A 16,966-nucleotide genomic window follows, 5' to 3' on the forward strand; every position below is an offset into this window, starting at 1 on the left:
TTTACATGCTTTTCTTCTGGCTAGGTTCCAGTGATAAAAAGCCTCCCCCCCCCATCCACCATGGATGAAAAAGCAGTCTTTAAAAAGTGGGTTGGGGTGGGAAAATTGTTTCCTGCTTGCCCACTCTCTCTCCATGCAGTTTTAATAGAGAATTTCCAGGACCCGAGTTCCTTCTTGGCATTCTCATGTCTAGTTCCACTGTCACGTCTAGTTGTGCCCTAAAAGAGCATTTAAAAAACAAAGATTGTGTAGCCACTTTAGTCAGTTATGAATGCTAATATATGTATTTCAGTAGACAGATGTATTACAGAAAGGTGCATGCATGGTGTTTTGAGTAAGTGTTATAGATTACTTCATCATTTCAGATAAGGGTATGTAAATCCCTTTCCTGAGAGCATAAATAATCAGTAGCACTGCTACCTACAAGGGATTAAAAGAAAAGAGAAGAACAGCTTCTGCTAGCTTTCCAACAAACCCATTAAATACGTGTTTGTTTTAAAACTCTGGGTTGATAATTGTTTTTAAGGATTAATATGGCTCTCTACATCTTTCTGTTTGAGGGACACGCCATATTTGTTTTCATTTTTGACAGCTGTCTTTCTTTCCCTGGTGATTTCTGTTCCACTTGTTTGTTTTTCTTGGGTCTTAACAACTGTAAGATTGTTATGTAGGATTATTTTACATTTTGAAACTTTGGGACAGGACCTTGAGTAGCATGGCTGATCTGTGTATGCAGCCATGGAATTATGTCCTTTAATTTAGAAACTTTCCACTATAGTCTCTTGTGTGATTAGTTGGAAAAGACCTACAACAAACAAGTATGTCTTACATGTCTTTTTCCAGGGAGAGCTGAAGTTCTTTTGGAAAGTAAAATGCTTTGCATGCTCCTGGATGGACCAGTGATCTGGCTTGGTATAAAGGCTGCTTCATAAGTTCACATTTAGGTGTTGCTTGTTGGCGCCTGTCTTTTGCGAGAGACAATGGAGTCCAACTGCTGGAGAATCACAATGCCTTCTGTGGCAACTGCTACTTGCCGTGTTGTTTTTGCTGCATTAGCAGCCCCTAAGTGACTTTTCTGGGGTGCAATCAGTGTGTATGGAGATCCTGGGCTGCCCAGACAATAAGACCTCAGTAAGGTGATCCAAAAGAAAGCAGGACAATACTTTTGGTACCAGTTTGGCCTTAGGAGTTGCTGGAAGGAGGCATACAAGGTGCCATCCAACAGTCTTAGGGACTCCACTCCGGATTTGTGTAGTGTTTGCTCCCTAGCCTTTTATTCTCCCAAATATGTTCCACAAGGTATTGGGTATGGGTTGTTCCTCAGGGTTTACTCCTGAAGCCTTTCTCACAAATAACTATGGCTGTAAGGAAGCAGAAGTTTAGGACCAGAGTTTTCCTTCTCCTAGATGAGCTACCTTCACCGGTTGAGAAGCACCACTTCATTTCCCTCTACAGCACATGGAGAAACCACCTTCTTGATTGTTGGACCTGCTCTTGGTCTTGTCTTCTCAATCCTCTGGAGCCTGTCTTTGCATGCAGGTGATAGACAACTCTCTAACTCCACTGATTCAGTGAGGGCTTAAGACCCATTGGCTACCCTGACCAGGTTTAGCTGGCAAGTCAGAAGCCATTTCCTGGGATGTGATGGTAGGATCATATTTGGAATTCCGGTCACCATACGTCACAAGCATAGCCCTGTCTAAACAGTCCCACCATGTGCAAAGGCTTGGAAGTGATTTGATACTGAGTTGATGAGCTTTTAGACTTTGGTACAGCTAGAGAAATAGACTGGGTGGTGGGGGAGGGAGCCACAGGCATCCTCTGAAATCAGTTTGGTTCTTGCTGCTGCTGCTGCTGCTCTGCACACCCAACAGGTGTCGATGGTGAGGCCTCTACTTTAGTATCCTGTGTCTCCTGTTCGCTAACTAAATTCATTCTGAAAGTCAGATCATGAGCAAGAGGTGATGTATTAGTTAGCAATTTCCTTTATTAAGTTGCCTAGCATATCCCATTATAAGGGAACACTTTGTAAAAGTTCACACACAAGTTCTAGTTTCCTTTAATTGCCACTTGAAGCTTTGGGGAAAGTGTGATAAATGTAAGTTGTAGATTTCTGCTTTTATAACGTAATAAAGGGATATTACAGAAAGCAAAAGAAAATTTCTCTTAAGAGACCAAGGTTTTGTCTTGTCTGATAAATGTTTTCCTTGAATGTTGGATTGTTTAGCAACCCTTGAGTTTCTCTCTTTTGTAATGTGTAGCTCAGCTTACTTGTTTGGTCAGTCTGAATTCTTGTATTAAACTGATTCTTTGAATAAGGCTCGTCCTTCTTATATGAGGCAATTCTTCTCTCTTGATGTGCTTCCACAAGAACAGAGTCAGTACTTTTTTAACCTAAATAATAATGCAGGAACAAAATTAGATGATCTAATTCAGATTCGCAAGTTGAAAAGCTTTAGCACTGGCCATGATTAAGTTTGGGCAAAATTGACAAAAGACACTTAAAAGTATTCTTTGTGATTTTTTTGCAGCCCCACATCTTTGCACTTTCTAGTGCTAGTAAGCATTTTGATGGGAAGACTGCTGGCCTTCGAGAGGGACATGGGTGGCGCTGTGGGTTAAACCACAGAGCCTAGGACTTGCCAGTCAGAAGGTCGGTGGTTCGAATCCCCGTGACAGGGTGAGCTCCCGTTGTTCGGTCCCTGCTCCTGCCAACCTAGCAGTTCAAAAGCACGTCAAAGTGCAGGTAGATAAATAGGTACCACTCCAGTGGGAAGGTAAATGGCGTTTCCGTGCACTGCTCTGGTTCGCCAGAAACGGCTTAGTCATGCTGGCCACATAACCCGGAAGCTGTACGCCGGCTCCCTCAGCCAGTAAAGCGAGATGAGCGCCGCAACCCCAGAGTCAGTCACGACTGGACCTAATGGTCAGGGGTCCTTTTACCTTTACCTTTACCTGCTGGCCTTCAGTGTGCATACCAAAGGAGGATCCCCCCCCCCCCCAGCGTCCCTGCACCCTCGCCTCTTTTGTGAGAGAGCCTATGGCTCAGCAAGTCCCATTCCACAACTGTTGAGCTTACAGCAACAAGTTGCCCTCCCTCCTTGATCTCTCCCACTAGGTTTTAACACTTGCTGGATTTAGGAATTAGAAGGTGCTCAGGCATGCAGCCTAACCCTCTGCCCCCCCCATAACAATAGAAATACTTAGCTTAAAATCTTATTATGGATTCGGATTCACCTGAAAAGGCATAATCCAAGCAGAACACAACTGCATCAGAAAGCTTTTGAGAACACAAAGAGATTCAGAAGTACAAAAAAAATGGAGGGGGACCCAAAATATCCTAAGGAGTACAGCACATATTCACTGGGCATGAAGGAATGCTGACGTATAAGGGGAGGAGAATTGAAAACCGGAGAGAATGGAATGATGTATCCTTGGAAAAGTAATGGCTGGCTGACTGTAATTATGTACATTTTTTTGCAGGTCTTGCTTTATTTTATTTTTAAAATCTATACCGCTTTTGCAACATCTAGGTCCCACAGCGACTTTTATACAAAATGACAATATACTGCCTCACATCTTGCATAACTGTGTAGCTATTTAGTGAACATTACTTAATGTGTTTGTAGCAATGTATTTATTTGTTAAATATTATGGGTTAATTAAAGGTAAAAGGACCCCTGACCATTAGGTCCAGTCGTGACCAACTCTGTGGTTGCGGTGCTCATCTCGCTTTATTGGCCGAGGGAGCTGGCGAACAGCTTCCGAGTCATGTGGCCAGCATGACTAAGCAGCTTCTGGCGAACCAGAGCAGTGCACGGAAATGCCATTTACCTTCCCGCTGGAGTGGTACCTATTTATCTACTCACACTTTGACGTGCTTTCGAACTGCTAGGTTGGCAGGAGCAGGGACCGAGCAACAGGAGCTCACCCCGTCACGGGGATTCGAACTGCCAACCTTCTGATCAGCAAGTCCTAGGCTCTGTGGTTTAACCCACAGTGCCACCCGCGTCCCATGGGTTAATTACAAGTCACAAAATTCTCCTTATTTTATCTGTGCATTGTTATAAATTATATTTTGTATTCAAAGCAGTTGGTGTGACAACATGTTTCATTGCTTCTTTATAAGTATAGCTTTATGAATAGTATATGCTTCAATAAGAGCACTGAGATCACATCCTTATATCAGATACTGAGTTTATGGCTGTCCTACCCTTCTTCTGAATCATCAGATATGGCTACAGTGCTGTATGAAACAATAGCATTTAGATCCCACACTGTTTTTTGAAAAGCTGTCTTTATAAAACACTAATTAAACTACATTTTTTCTAACAAAATGTTAGAGTCATTTTCACATTCTTTGGATTTAATTGGTCAGCATTAAACATGAGACAGAAGTGTGAACATGTTGGGAATGTGGGCTTGGAATAACATATCTTTGTTTGAGACTCTGTCCTGCCATGAGATACCCAAAATCTTCCTGATGCAGCACATGTAGATGGCGTTGAGGCGTCATTCCTGGCGGGTGTAAGTTGCCCATGTCTAAAGACGTGTGGTCACCACAGTCAGTCAGGTGGTGTACCCACAGAAGTGGCCAGAGGAGGAATGACCCCAGAGAGGAGGAGAGAAAGAAGAAATACCTTCATCTGCAGCAAAACCAGTCTCTCCCATACTAGTTTCTACAGCCACTGCAGGCTGCAGCCCAAAGTGAAACACTGAGCTTTTTTACTTGTTCTGAAATTATTTCTGTACATCTCTGCATCAAAATAGTTTGCTGCTATCTTGTGAGTAGGGAGCAGCCATGATATTCTAAGAAAAGCTGCAGAGTATTTTAAAGAATCCTAGTGCAAGGAATTGGACTGGACACTTTCTAAATAGGAAAATTCAAAGATAATTGCACAACAGCAGGGACTCCTGTTCGGTAGTTTACTTAGCATTTGGTTGAGCTACGCCTGCATATGGCTCTGCGCTATGGGTCAATTAGTTATGTTTGCCCACACAGAAATTAATAGCTATATGACAGTCTGCAAGGGAATAGAACCTCCTGGAATTCATTGCAGCTACAAAGAAAGGATTTGCCTAGAGAAAGAATAGGATAGAATTTAGTGTGTATAAATAAACTGGGACTACATTTTGACCAGGAACTGATGATAATATAGAAGCTAGTTCAGGAGTCAATTCAGTACAAGTTAGTACCGGTATTTTCTAGTATGCCCAGGGAAAGGGAAAAGGTAGATAAACAACAGCTGTGTAAGCAATAGTCATGGGGACACATGCAGAGAAGTTGCAAATGTAGGGCACACCTGCTGCAGGTAGATGTCTTGCAAGCTTTTCTGTTATGCATACTTGATAATTTCAAGGTAGGGGTGCCCAAGGGCTTTATGTAATTGACTAAGCAAATTGAAAAGGAACCACCACTTTTAAATTAGATAGCAACGAAAAGAAACTTAGATGTGAGCCCAAAGACAAATGTGAAATTAAAAAAACAGATTGTTCTTCAAATCACTTTTAAATGGCTAGTGTTATACTGATAGTTTCTGTTTTGCATCATGATTATACTGGTTAAGAATAATGGGTTCTAATCATATACTGTTGCACAACTCGAATAATTATGATGCTTTAATTAAATGTTTGGAAACAAAAGATACTAGGACCTTACATACAGATTTTGCTACACAAATATTTGAATCATATCCACATGATATTATTTTACTGGGGAAAAAATGAATTTCTAAAACCCATTTATCCAATTGGAAAACTCAGGAGCTACCCACTGTGGAAGAATGGCAGATGCAACTGATGGACTATATGCAACTAGCCGAGATGACCGGCAGAATTCGAGACCAGGGAGAAGAAAGGATGGAAGAAGACTGGAGGAAATTTAAGACTTATTTACAAAAATATTGTAATCTGGCTGAGTGCTGAATAGGATGCCAGTGCAGACAATTGTCTACCATTAAAATAGATTTAAAGTCGAATTATATGTCAAACCAAATTAAGATTATTAATTAAGATGAGTTAAATGATAATTTGCTTGAAAATAATTTAATAATGATGTAAGTGTATGCGGGAGGTGTGGGGGAGTCCCATGTAACAATTGAAAGATGTTAAATGGACAACGATAAGTGCTTATTTGATATATGTTTTATTTGAAAACTTTAATAAATATATTATAAAAAAAAAATAAAACCCATTTATCCAGCTGCCAAAAACAAAGGAGTTACTCCATTTGCTTTGGCACAGGGTGAATATAACAAGCACACAGTACTACGCTAGAGCCTTTTCTCAGGACCAGCAGATACTCCAGGTGTTATAAAGACCTTCAGTGATAACCATTGTTAGTTATATGAAATCAATGGATGCATATAGCCTACATACCCTGGAGTATAACTTAGTTGGATATACTGCCTTTTATGAATGAAGTGATAGGACCACACTACCCACCAATACAGTGGTTCCTCTGGTTAAGAACTTAATTCATTCTGGAGGTCCGTTCTTAACCTGAAACTGTTCTTAACCTGAAGCACCACTTTAGCTAATGGGGCCTCCCGCTGCCGCCGCGCTGCTGGAGCACAATTTCTGTTCTCATCCTGAAGCAAAGCTCTTAACCCGAGGTACTATTTCTGGGTTAGCAGAGTCTGTAACCTGAAGCGTCTGTAACCCGAGGTACCACTGTATAAGGAAATCAGTATTTTGACTGATTTCGCAGATTGAACAAAATGGAATGAAAATAATTCAAGGAGACAAAAATAAAAATTGCTTCAGTTTCCAATTAAGTAGGTTGTTGTAATGCAAACAGAAATTGTGGTTGGTCTCGGCTATGGCTGGGGTGGGGAAACTTTTCCTCTCAGCAGACTGATTCCCTGTCTCCCCATACCTGACTGGCTACTTGGATAGGTAGGTGGGGCCATGATCTCTGGTTACCAGTTTTTTCCTTTGCACTCAAGCTGAACTGCAAAGAAAGATGTCAGCCTATCCAAGCAAGGCTTGAAGTTATTGCCAATCAGCTGATTGGGGGTAATTGTAAGCCTGCTTGGATCAGCTGCACTCCGGAGTGCCTGACTGTAAATTCTTGGAATCTAGCCAGTTGAATTAGGGCTTGAAGTCACTGCTGAGTGACACTGACTTCAAGCCCACCTTTGGCAGGGATAACCTCCATTCCAGAGTTCCTAATTTAAAAGGCACTGCACACAATACACAGTTGCCAAGAAACAGTAAACTCTTATAGTTGTTCCTTTGCAGACTTGTCTTTACCACTCTTGACACCTGATGGAAACAAGCCAGATTCAGAAATCATGAAGTTGTCTCGCTTGCTGCTCTAGAAGAGAAGATTTTTTTCAGCTAAAGTGGGCCATAAAAATGCCACAACACAAATTTCAGTGCGCAATATCCCAGCAGTGTTACCAGGGTAAAACATAAGAGATAGTGGTACTAGGAAGTACCACTTTTGGAAAGCCAACTTTGACAGGTGGGTGGGACAACCCACTGAGTAGGATTTAACACAGAATGCCGTCAAGCCCATCAGCTGACATCAATAGTAATGTTGGATGATTGAGAGGTGGGTGTGAGCCAGATTGCATCCCTTGATAGGCCAAGATTGGCTTGTGAGCTGAGGCTCCCCATTCCGTCTCAAAGACTAGAACAACTATTAATGACACAAGCTCTTGTGGACTAGAGTCCATTTGATCAGATGAATGAAGTGTTATCCTAAACTGATTGATGTTTTCATTTTTTAATGTGGTATGTATTTTTCTGTTTTATATTGTAACCTACCCTCCCCGTAATCCTCGGGTGAAGGGCAGTGTAGGAATTGTACTAATAACAATAACGGCCTATAATTAGCGTAAGGTACTGTAGGGTACTTTAGGCTGAGAAACATGCGACTGTCTCATGAGCTTCAAGTCCAATATTCTAATCGTGGCTGGGTCAAATGTCATTCGTTTTGCTTCTCACCTTAAAAGTAGCAATTTCCTTTCATTTTACATATGACTGTGTGCAGGATTTCTTTTATGACTTTTGTTTTCTCTCTTTGCTGCTATTTCAAAAATTAATGTTTTGAATATTAATATTTTTGCATGTGTTGATCTGAGTTTGTCCTACCTATAAAACATTTGCTCCAAAGGTTTCTTTTAAAAATCACATTTTAAAAAATGACAATTTTTGGCATGAGGACAAATGTTTAAAATTATCTTTAATACAGTATTGATAATGTTAGCTGTGAAGAAAAACTGAGTAATGCTGCACATATCTACTCAGAGGCTAGTTCCATTAAGTTCAAGGGTGCGCGTGTGTGTTAATCCCATATGTGAGTGGAGGAGTAACGTTCTGTAGAATTTGAATTTTCGGGTCCTGATTTAAGACAGTGTATTAAGCCATTATATTACAGCTCCAACCTGATGAATAGGGATTTCCCATTATTTTACAGTTTATTTTTTTCTTGTTATTGTTTTGCTACCACAAACAGTGAGTGATACCAAATCCCATTCAAAGTATCTTACAGCATCTTGAGACAAGGGAAGAAATGACACTAGAAGCGTCTCTTCTAACAGAAATAATTATTAGAGTTACTAGTGTGTTGTTGCAAAGAAACATAAATTAATGTTTTTATTTGCGCAGAGTTGTTTGGAAAAATAATTCTAAATATGGTTTATGGTTTTTTTTTATTTACCAGGAATTTTAGATCATAATAGATCCCACAAGCGCAGTAAAAGTACATTTCATTCTGTTTCTAGATTTATTAGCTGTGCCTAAGCATCCGTATGCTGCTATGGAAAACTGGGGACTAAGTGTTTTTGTGGAGCAGAGGATACTTCTGGATCCAAGCATTTCTTCCATATCATACTTACTTGATGTCACTATGGTCATTGTGCATGAGCTATGCCATCAGGTAGGATATAAACCTTATCACTTGTGAGCATGCTACTTAAAACTGTTGTTGTCGTTGTTTAAGTCAAAGCATTTTCCATGTTGACTGTTCTCTCAGGAAAACTCAGTTACACAGAAGGGAAACACATCAATTATGGACATTACTATGACAAACAGACAGACATTAAATATAATAAACACTAGAATGATAAGCATAAGAAGTTCACCAACATTCAAGAAATGGGAACCTGATCAATATTGTAAAATTTCCTTCCCTTTGGTGTGATTTGTAATAGACTTTTGTCTTTATATAGTTAAGCGTAGTGATGTTCTCAGGAAGTGATTAATTATAGCACCATAACTGTTTCAAGCTGAGTTTCATGTTCTTGTCAAAACTTGCAGTGACTGAAATAAATTTCATAGTCACTCTTACTCACTTACATAAACTTGGGAAGCGGTTTTTTCCTTATGTTTCTGCAATGGTTCTCTGTATATGAACAATGAATATCATACTTCTGTGGTTATTGTTATTCTTAAATATACTGAAAAATATTACAGTTAACCCTTTACATTGATTTCACATTCTTCCCTCTGTATCGTCTTTCTTTAATCTAAATATAACATTTTAGTAACATAAGATGAGTGCAGAAGTTAGACATAGTCTAGAGGGAACAGAAACTTTATTCCCCCCCCCCTTGAAACAAAGGTAATATTTGATTCTAAATGTAATTTATTCACCTTACAAACAACCCTTTCACAAATACAGGAAATGTCCAACATTTTCCCACAATATCACTTAAATAGCACAGGAATAAAGGCTGGAATGGAGTTGTGCCAAGCCTGTGAGGGAATGTAGTATCCCCAAGGGCTGCTGTAATACCATTAGGGCATTTCTTCCCAGTTCATTACCAGCACACCAGGCAAGGGAGGTGAGATGCTACCACTATGCGGACCTAGCCAAGTAAGTCTTATTTAATAGGAAAGGGAGAGTTGGAGATCAGACTGACTTGAGTCAGTTTGGCTTTGGAAAATGAGTATTTCCTTTGTGGGTGGAGAAATAGCCTGGCTTTATTTTTTTGAACCAATGTGATGTAAGCCAAGAGGAGAGAGTAACTCATCTTCGGTTGTCACTAGAAAGAAATCGGAAAGCAAGGCTATTGTGCTGGAGAGGAAATGTGATACCTCAATATTCTACATTTAAGGCTCTGAGTCTTGTCAGGGAGAGATATCCCACTTAAGACCTTTCTCAAAGCCCAAAATCGCATCCATTGCCGATCTCGTACCAGAAAGAACCAGCCATTGTAGCATACAAATAATATCTCAAACTCACAGAGGAAATTGAATAATCTAGTATGACTTGAAAAAAATATTGAACTAATTGCAGATCATGAGCAGGGAATGCCATAGGAACTGGTTGGATGTTGTATTGAGTATGCAGTGGTAGATACCCTTTCACATGGAGATGTGTTTTGGTGGAACGCTAAATAATCTAGAGACTAGTGTACTTTGTGGTGGTCACTGATAAAAGGCCTGCTATTATTAATACAATATTTGATCCACCAGAAGTGCTTCTCATCTCTGGTTAGTCAATACTTTTATACCTTCTAATTTTTAATTATTATGGATCTATCAGAAGTGCAGCATATATTTCTTAATAACAAGACAGCCAAGGGGAAATCTCTTCTGTATGAATGTAATGAACTGACAGAGTTTTCCTCACCTCTGATTAACTGTAATAAGTGGATTATCCCCTCATCCGTTTTAGTTAATCTCTTCCTTCAGAAAACATCACTTGATAAGATCCATTCAAACTAAAAAGTGAGAATATTCAAATAAAAGTTCTAGAAGCTGTTCACTGTTGCTTAACTACAAATGCTAAATTGGTAGAATATATTTTGTTCAAAATGCATCATACTGTTTCCTATTCTTACAATTTTGTTTCCATTAGGTCATGTGTTTCAAATTTAGTACTCTTATTAAAAACTGAGATTGAACATCTGTGAAGTAGGCACCTGTAAAATATAAGGAGTCCTTTGCTAGTTGAAAATATTTCCAGAAGGGTTGGTTATATACTCAGCATAGCTATTCATCTAATAATAGTATTTTTTCCTTTTGATTAATTTAGAATGGCTTGGATCCAAACTTCCTTCTCACTAGTGTAAAGTGAGATGGAGGGAATCAACTTTTGCTGATTTTCCCCTGCAGTTCCTCATATACTTTGAAATGTGCCCTGCAGGCTTCTCTATAACATTGTGGGGGGATAGGGAAAGCAGGGAATTGGTGAAAATGGTCTTCTTGCCCCGGCCACCAGTGGGACCAGTCCATTGGATCAAAAGCCTTCTACGGGCAGAAGCATCTCTTGGTTTGGATCCAACCCAACTTATTTAACACCATCAACAATTTGTGCATAGAACTCTGATTATATGATTCTGTGACATGAGATCATGAAGTATCCTTCTGTTTCAATTTGATAGTCTTACAGAATTTCTAAGGTGTACTGTTATAGGGCTCTGGACTGATTACTTGCAAAATATATTCTAACTAGGACTCTGATTTGGTTAATCATGTGGATTTAATCTGTTAATTGATTAAAAGTGCATAGATTTGCATATGAATGAATAGTTCTTTGGAATGGGCATCATTTATTTTTAGATGATGCAGATGTATTTCATGGTGTACAATAACTCAAAAGAGACATTCCCTCCCAATTGTAAGTGTGCGAGAAGTGTCTCTTTTTAAAGAAAAAAACATACTACCTATGCATTTTTAAGGACTCATATTAAAATCAATATTCTTAAATAAACCATATAATTAATCAAGAACACTTAGATTTGCTATGTTGCATTTGGTAAAATAGAAATGATAATCAAACAATTAAAAATTGCAGTGGCTTATTTTCTTGTAATAAATGCTGCAATAGCTATCCATCCTTAGTCACCTGATACTCTAACCATTACACTACACTGGCTGTCATATGATTTTAATGTTACTAAACATTTGTAACTAGGTTTACAAGTGAATAATTTGCTCAAAACCTGAAAAGGTGAGAGAACAACAAACTTGAGTTTAAAAAATATGGTTTGCTTGTTTCAAAGATTTAAATATGACCACTCTACCATTGTTTGACAATGAAATGCATCCCTAACTAATTATAGGATGAGAGCACTAAGCACTGTTCTCATTTGATGTTTATCTTCAGCTCCTTCGACATGTTTTGCTTGAAGCTAACTACAATGAGATAAAAAGTTCAGCAATATTTTATGGGTTCACTTCGTTGGAAGTCGTTTTCATTAGAGGCAGTTTAAATGATCAGTGGTGATAGTAGCATACGGTTATCATGAGAAAGTCAGTGCTGTTGCAAATGCGAAATACATATCTGAATCTTAAAAAAATAAAAATAAAAATTAGAAGCAATCCTGTTGCCCTTCAGAGGGCTGCTGAGGGACCATAAGAAGTTGTAGGCCTCCTACACAGTAGGGGAAGAAAGATGTTCAATTCTGAAGGCCTACCTGCTGTTATGGTAGATGCCTCTTTTGCTTTTGTTTTTCCAGTGGCGCTCTGCCTGTTGTGAGGCCAGAAACAGGGTGCTTTGTCAACATGTTACAGGATCCTAAGCACCCTTGTTCTCCTGGCACCCTCCCAAAACAGACCTGATTTTCACTAGTCATGGTAAATTCCTTTCCATTGGAATCATTAGAATGAGTGGGGGAAGTTTTTCAAAAACAAAACAAGGTGGAGATGTGTGTGTGTGTTTATATTTTGGTGTGCTTCACCTTCTCCTTCAATTGTTTCATTTTTGATATTTCAGAACTTCTTACTTGGTAGCTATCATGCCTATAAAAGCTGTTTGGAGTCACAGAGACAGCAGTCTGAAGCAATCCCAAGGAAACAGTACAGCAAGGCTCATGATAGAGAGAAGGGATAGCCTAGAAATGATCACACCAGGAACTTTTCAGTGGCTGGAGATTAAATAGCCCACTCTCCAGTTAGTGGAGGTGGAGCAATTTTAATTACACATAAGTAATTACATTAAATAATAAATCACCTGGGAGCGCCTGTTAATTGGACTACATTTGCAAGCCCTTGAAACAAGTATAGATGGTTTACTATTCTGAAAATTCAAGAGGTTCTTTTGATACTTGGGTAGGCAAGATATTTCTGACCTTCTGTATAGTTAGTGAATGTCAGGAACCATGCTGGAAGAAAAAAGCAAATTTTCTCTGCCCTACTTTCTGGGGCCAAAGACCACCTTGCAAAGCATGACGTAGCTTTTTCATTTCTTTCCAGTATTGCAAGATTTAAGTGCCTTTTCTTGTTGCAGCACAAATTCATTGTATACAGTTCATTGTTAGCTCTTCCCATATTTTTTAAAGCAAATGTTTAATTCTGTTTCTGAGTTTCTGGTGCAGTACTTGTTGAAACCTTAAAGGAGGCTTAGTAGCAAATGTCTAGGATACAGTTACCTTACAAACCACCTTTTTCTGCTTATAGGTGAAATCATAGGAATCCCTTATTAAAATATTTCGAAACAGTTAAGGAAAAGGTATAAGAAGACACCACTGAGAAATGCAGTAACTTTTCATCAACTACCTGCGGAACTTTACTTGTTGCATAAATAGAATGTGAACAAGTGATATTTTAAAACCATAGTTTTGTTCATTTCTTTTAGTGGTTTGGTGACCTTGTGACTCCAGTATGGTGGGAAGATGTGTGGCTAAAAGAAGGCTTTGCTCACTATTTTGAATTTGTTGGAACTGACTACCTGTATCCAGGCTGGAATCTGGTAAGCTGGTCCTTTTTTTTCTGTACTCCACAAGTTACTTTGTTTTCTTGTTGTTTTGTTCATGAAAAGGAAGCTAGCATAATGGTAGAACATACATTTGCATACAGAAGGTCCCAAGTCCAATCAAGTGGACATCCCATGAAGGTGAATGTTGGAAGATTTGTGATGGTGGAAAGCAAGTCCTTATTCATGCAACACATAGTTAAACAATGGAACAAGCTCCCACTAGAGGCAGTCGTGGCTATCTATACTTGGATGGCTTTTAAAAAAAGGATTAGACAAATCATGGAGAAGAAAACTATCGATGGCTACTAGCCAGGATGGCTCTGCCCTACCAGCTGCTCAGTTGGAGGCTGCAATGCTTATGCTCTGTGGCTGGAAGCCCACAGCAGGGGAGAGTGCTCTTCTGCTCAGATCCTAATTGCTGTTCAGCCACTGTGAGGACAGGATGCTGGAGTAGATGAACCCTTGGCTTGTCCTAGCAGACTCTTCTTGTGTTCAATCCTTTGTAGTTCAAAGGATCTTAAGTAGTGAGGCTGGCAAATATGTTTTCTGGAGTTCTTGTAGACTCACTGTAAGTCACAACACGGACAGTGGGCTAAATGTTCCAACCTTCTGATTTAAGTATGAGATGGCTTCACATATTTGCAGCATGCTGCCGGAGCGCTGGAGAGAAGAAGCCAAATGGTATGTGCAACCATCAGATATTCACTAAAGCAAAGTCAGAAGGTGTGAAATCAGTTGACAGTGTTCCAGCAGTGCAATATTCCTTTCACTACAAAAGAAATAAGGTCAAGTTAGTCATCAGCTTCATTGTAGAATCACAGTTTTGCGGAGCTGGAAGTAGCCCTGAGGGTTATCTAGTCGAACCCTCTGCAATGCAGGAATCTCAGCTAGATCATGCATGACAGATGGCCACCCAAGCTCTGCTTAAAAACCTCCATCACCCTTCATGGGAGTCTCTTCCACTCTTGAACAACTTTTGGGGCAACCCAGCGAGATGAGTGGGTACAAATAATAATTATTATTACTATTATTACTATTACTGTCAAAAAGTTCTTCCTGATGTTTAGTCAGGATCTCCTTTCTTGTAATGTGAAATCATTGGTAATAATAATAATAATAATAATAATAATAATAATAATAATTTATTATTTATACCCCGCCAATCTGGCTGGGTTTCCCCAGCCACTCTGGGCGGCTTCCAACAGAATATTAAAACACAATAGTCTATTAAACTTTAAAAGCTTCCCTAAACAGGGCTGCCTTCAGATGTCTTCTAAAAGTCTGGTAGTTGTTTTTCTCTTTGACATCTGGTGGGAGGGCGTTCCACAGGATGGGCACCATTACCGAGAAGGCCCTCTGCCTGGTTCCCTGTTACTTGGCTTCTCGCAGTGAGGGAACTGCCAAAAGGCCCTCAGCGCTGGACCTCAGTGTCCTGGGCAGAGTGATGGGCGTGGAGATGCTCCTTCAGGTATACCGGACCGAGACTGTTTAGGGCTTTAAACAGCACAAACACTTTGAATTGTGCTCGGAAACGTACTGAGAGCCAATGAAGGTCTTTCAGGACTGGTGTTATGTGGTCTCGGCAGCTGCTCTCAGTCACCAGTCTAGCTGCTGCATTCTGGATTAGTTGTAGTTTCCGGGTCACCTTCTAAGGGTCCATGCTAAGTTAAGTAACTGTTGCCTTTGCATTCAAGAGCATAAATGGTAATTACAGAGCAACATTTTATGTGATTCTTAACACTATTACATTTAACTTCCCATAATAATATAAATGGGCTCCTTAAAGCCTTGTGGTTCTCAGAGTGCCAAGTGATTCTATTTCCAGAATAGCAGCAGTGTTTGAAAAAAAATATTGTTTCACCTTAAAGACTAACAAATTTGGCTTATGTCACAGCTGATTTGAGTTTATTTAATATATAACATTTGTCATATGGTAATAAGATGTTTTTTTGTAGTACTTCCCTTGGGAAAACATTGTTTGTACTGTTCTTGTAAGAATATTTGTGCACAGGTATTACAGCTTAATATTTTTTGTTAAAATGTGACAGATTTATCCTTTTATTTTTTTAGTTTAAAAATTCACTATGAAAAATGCAAAGTAACCCTTTATCAAAGCTGACATCTGTTTTTCAAATGTAAATTTTTTTATTCACCTAAGCACTCATTATAATATTTATTATTCTTAAAGATTTTCCTTTCAAAAACACATCTTGAATCACAATAAAGTCATTCTAATTATAAATGCAATGGAATCTAGCAGCTCTTGTTGATTTTACTATAGTAAAATGTCATAGATTACGTTTGTCATATTCTGGATTTTATCTTTGCTGTACCAGAGTCATTTGTTCTGCTCATAATCGCTTTAAGAAAAACAGAATAATTTTGCCTTAGAAGCTGTCTTGCAAAGTAAGCATATTTGAAAATTATTAAATGATTTTGATATTCATTGCTAAGTAAATTATGTTTCCCTCATCTTGAGCTCTAATCTAACAGGCCAATGCAGGAGAGAGAGAAAACTTGCTCAGTGTCCAGATGGGTTGAGCAAGGTGTGTTAATGGAAATGAGAAGATGTGGTATTCAGATTAAAATGGGCATGAGGCAGAATTATGTGCTTGACAAGTAAACAAGAAATTGTCACTGAAAATAGAAATAAATATAACATTAACAGATAAAATTATTATGAGTAGGTATAATTGAAATTTGTATTCTGATGGCCCAAGAAGACGGTGACACTAAATGTTAGATACTTTGTGGTGAACAGAATAATTCTGAAGTTGGAGATTGCACCTCAAAAAGGATATTGTTGGGGGGGGTTCAGAAAAGGGCAATCAAAATGATCCAAGGGTAAAATAAAATAAAACGGCAGAAATAAAATCTCAAGATTTAAAACATCTGGGCTAAAAGATTGCTGAAAAGCCCTAAAACCTGTCCCAATACATATGCTTCAGGCCTTCAGCAAATGTTTCAATCCAATCAGCACTTGCACACCCATAGGCAGACAATGTCCAGTAAAAATATTTTATTTAATAGCAGAAAATAAACAAATAAACCAACCACAGCCTTTCACAGCAAAGCATGCAAACTCAGGAGGACAAAGGAATACAATGTAACTCAGCAAATTTTGGCTGGGGAAAAAAATAGTGTCTTCCCTATTTTAAGCCTGGTTCAACTCAGTTTCCAGGTCTTAATGGATAAGAGTTCCCTAGCTCTGAAGCCTATCATCTTTCAGATACAAGCAAAACTGAAGTCACAGATCCTCATAGGGTGACCAGAGATCTTGTACCTGCAACAGTGCAGAACTTGTGTGTGACA

The 16,966-nt window shown here is 39.1% G+C and overlaps 1 protein-coding gene across 2 annotated transcripts in view; it reads left to right on the forward strand.

The window, feature by feature from the left end:
- The window catches only part of TRHDE (thyrotropin releasing hormone degrading enzyme), a 203,791-nt gene that overhangs the window by 82,544 nt on the left and 104,281 nt on the right, over window positions 1-16,966 (forward strand). For both annotated transcript variants that reach the window (XM_083574427.1, XM_083574428.1), the window contains exons 4-5: window positions 8,733-8,887; window positions 13,535-13,648. In XM_083574427.1, the coding sequence (XP_083430553.1) occupies window positions 8,733-8,887; window positions 13,535-13,648 (269 nt within the window). The remainder of the gene's footprint in view (window positions 1-8,732; window positions 8,888-13,534; window positions 13,649-16,966) is intronic.

The sequence above is a fragment of the Podarcis filfolensis genome (assembly GCF_964270895.1).
Source record: "Podarcis filfolensis genome assembly, chromosome: 10".
In the NCBI taxonomy this organism is placed as follows: Eukaryota; Metazoa; Chordata; class Lepidosauria; order Squamata; family Lacertidae; genus Podarcis; species Podarcis filfolensis.